This window comes from Octopus bimaculoides, chromosome 18 (assembly GCF_001194135.2).
Source record: "Octopus bimaculoides isolate UCB-OBI-ISO-001 chromosome 18, ASM119413v2, whole genome shotgun sequence".
Lineage (NCBI taxonomy): Eukaryota > Metazoa > Mollusca > Cephalopoda > Octopoda > Octopodidae > Octopus > Octopus bimaculoides.
This window is the reverse complement of record NC_068998.1, coordinates 1,919,815-1,923,382: the sequence shown is the minus strand read 5'-3', so window position 1 is coordinate 1,923,382 and position 3,568 is coordinate 1,919,815. Positions and strand designations below refer to the sequence as shown.

General features: G+C 39.3%; 1 protein-coding gene across 1 annotated transcript in view; it reads left to right on the top strand.

Annotated features, from left to right (window-relative positions):
• Positions 1-2,963, top strand: part of LOC106871368 (alpha-1,3-mannosyl-glycoprotein 4-beta-N-acetylglucosaminyltransferase A) — a 33,190-nt gene extending 30,227 nt beyond the window's left edge. Inside the window, exons 10-11 of the mRNA XM_052974507.1 lie at positions 1,504-1,650; positions 2,716-2,963. Coding sequence (XP_052830467.1) covers positions 1,504-1,650; positions 2,716-2,913 — 345 coding nt within the window. The 3' untranslated portion in view covers positions 2,914-2,963. The remainder of the gene's footprint in view (positions 1-1,503; positions 1,651-2,715) is intronic.
• Positions 2,964-3,568: the final 605 nt, after the last annotated feature.

Genomic DNA, 3,568 nt, shown 5'->3' with positions numbered 1-3,568 from the left:
ATATATATATATATATATATATATATATATATATATATATATATATATATATATATATACATTCATATATATATATATATATATATACATAAACACACACACACACATATATGTGTAGGTTTGATGATGCAAAAAGTAAAATTAAAACTCAAATCATGAGTGTATCAGTTGATTAAATTCATATGATTTTTTTTATTATTAATAAACTGCATTTGACAGTTGGGGGTGGTGGTCCTGGTACTGGATTTCCAGGTGTTTGAGGAGTGTAAATGTGACTCTTAGCTTCTCTTGTTCTCAAATCTACTCTGACCTGGAGTAGAAGCACCTGTTAGCATCTTAACAACGGTTTAATTAGCATATAAACCATTGAGTGGCAAAACCACAGAGTTCTTATTAGAACTTTCCTTCTTAGCAGAAAGTAAACTAACCCCACCGCTTCAACCTTAAAAGTGCTGTTTTGGTTTCTGTTTGTCTCGACATCTGTGGTGCCCCTGGTTTTTGAGCTGGTGGCATTGGAAAGTGGGTTGCACGTGCTGTGCAATATTTTAGTCACTCTAAACAAATTCATTGCAGAGAAACTTTTTGCAGATTCAGAACCTTAGCACGGACTTATTGTGTTTATGAAGTGGCCTTACTCAGTCATGAGTCGACTTTCACAACACACGCACACACACACACATATGCATCATTTTCTTGTTTCAGTCATTAAGCTGTGGCCATGCTGGGGCATTGCCTTGAAGAATTTTAGTTGAAGAAATCGACCCCAGTATTTATTTTTGTAAAGCCTGGTACTTATTCTTTCAGTCACTTTTGTTGAACTGTTAAATTGCAGGGATGTAAACACACCAACACTTGGTGTCAAGTGGTCATGATGGGGATGGGCAAACTCACGCACACAGAGGATGGGCTTCTTTTAGTTTCCTTCTACCAAATTCATTCAGATGGTTTTGGTTGGTCTGAGGCTATGGGAGAAGACACTTGTCCAAGGTGCAGTAGGATTGAACCCAGAACCTCAGGAGTTCCCTGGTTCTGTACCATTTGGCATCTTGGACAAGTGTCATTTAGTAATAATCTCAGCTTAACCCAAACCTGGTTCGATGGAGACTAAAATGACATGGAGGGAACCTTTACTTGTCACACAGCGTCAGGCTACCAATTCTGCCTGGGAATTATATTCAGGGTACAAAGTGTCTGTGGAATTGTCATCTGATTCTATACAATGAGTTGGTCGTTGATCTCACAGATGAGAATATTCATTGTTGAAAACTTTCTGAAAACCATTTTCTTCTTTTTCTATTTTTGTAGTTGTATACACTGTGTGTGTGTGTGTGTGTGTGTGTGTGTGTGTGTGAGAGTGTAATGTAAGTAGGCTATGTGTAGTATGTATTATGTGTATGTAATTTGTGTGGGTTTGAGAATATGAATATATTGTGTGTATATAAGTATTATATATATATATGTAGGCACATGCATGTGTATATGCATGTATATATGTATGTATATTTATGTGGATGTATTAATGTGTGTATGTTTACATTTCAGAAACATTGTACTCGGATGAAGGAAGAAGTGCGTAGAAGATACAAACCATCTCTCTTTCAACATATTGGAATTCAGTCATCTTTGAAGGGTAAAATTCAGAAGTTACAAGTGAGTAATCACAGCACGATGGTGGTAACATATTGAGATGAAGGGAGTATTGTAGGGTACTGCTAACATAATACAGGGATCTCCTGGGTGTTCTGGGGTGGCAGCATTAATGCTGGTAGGGCTAGCGGTGGTTTGGGGTTGTGGTGTTGGTGGAGGTAGTTGTGGTGATAATGTTGAACATTTTTATGTAACGAACGGTAAGCTGGAGATTTTCGAAGTTTTCTAATTTTAAGACCAGTCATTGGAGGGATATTTAGCTGTTATATCTAGTAGAGCTGATTGTCATCTAGAAGAAACACCAACACACACACACACACACACACACACACACACACACACACACACACACACACACACACACACACACACACACACACACACACACACACACACACACACACACACACACACACACACTTTCGCCTAAGACCCTAATTGTCATTTAATGTCCATGCTCCATGCTGGCATGGGTCAGAAGATTTGAAAGGGTCTGACAAGTTGTGACAGCCGCACTTGTGTAAATTGCCTTGTAGCATACATACAAGCCTAAGGGCCTAAAGTGGACCCTATGACTGAGGAAGAACAGAAGGGCAGATGATAATTTTAGGTGGTCGTAGGGATTGATCGATGGTAAGGGGAGAAGGTGGAGGAGTATAATGGGGGTGGATGCAAACAAGGAAAAGGGAAGTGATTATTGCCAGTGTTGAAAAAAAAAAAGTTGCGGGAGGTAGTTGGAAATGTGAGAGGAGGAGTTGTATAAAGTGGGGACGGGTGTGTAGGGCTCTAGCATTATATGTGGTGAGCATGGACTGAAGATGTGAGGGGAAGGGATGAAAAAGGGAGAAATAGACTAGGGTGGAGAAGAGTCCTTGGAGTCATTAAAGGAAAGAGGTGGGAGTTGCAGGGGGATGGTCAGTGGAGGGGGAAATGAGAAGGGCGGGGTTCAAGAGGTTGTGAATCTGAAGTGGGGGGAGGGAGCAATTTATGGATATTTTTAGTAGTAGTAGTTGTAGTTTTCTGTGAGGATCTTGTAACTGAAAGGTCTACTGTGTGTCTTATTTCCAGGACAAATATTTTGGTAAGGAAGGTCTCTATCGTGCCCATATCAACCCACATGCAGTGGTCAGTACCACACTTAAAACCTACCAACAGTTCACATTACAGAAAGCCTACTTGGGAGAGACAATCTTCTGGGGTATGAGCCCACTGCCTAAAGATATGGTCAAGTTTGAGTTTACACCACCCGTAGTTCTGGAAAGGTAAGTGGTTTTGTGTATTCATATATGTAATATGTATATCCATACATAGTATGGGGGTTTAATTTACAGGTGATCTAAATGATTAGGTACACTAGGTAAGTGATGTAATAGATTACTGGGGCTTCAAGGTTGTAGCCGAGATGGTAGTTATGGAGTCGTTGCAAATTTCCTTTGATGTTGCTGCACCTCATATATACATACATACATACATACATATATATATATATATATATATATATATGTATATGGTGTGTGTGTGTGTGTGTGTTGTCTTTATCAGCTGGAATTCTTTGAAGTCTCAGCATGCACCACCACCCCGAATGCACATGCACACGTGGCCAGCAAAGTCTGCATCAAATACCAACAGTATCATTCATAAAACTCTTCTTGGTCTTGTACTCATGATACATTTTGAGTCCTTGTCAGAAGCCTGCTGGGTGTACAATTGTCGCAGTCTTGAAGTACTTTCATAATCCAGCTTTTGGAGCCGTGCGTGTGTGTTTATGAATTGTCTATCAGCAGTGTATGTTGAATGTGTTATTAGTTTTAATGAATGAAATTCTTAAAAAAAAAAAGAAGTGAGAGAAAGCTCGTTAAGCTCATTATTAAAAAAGGAACAAAATGGGGGAATATTGATTGCTGCTGTGTGACTCAATACA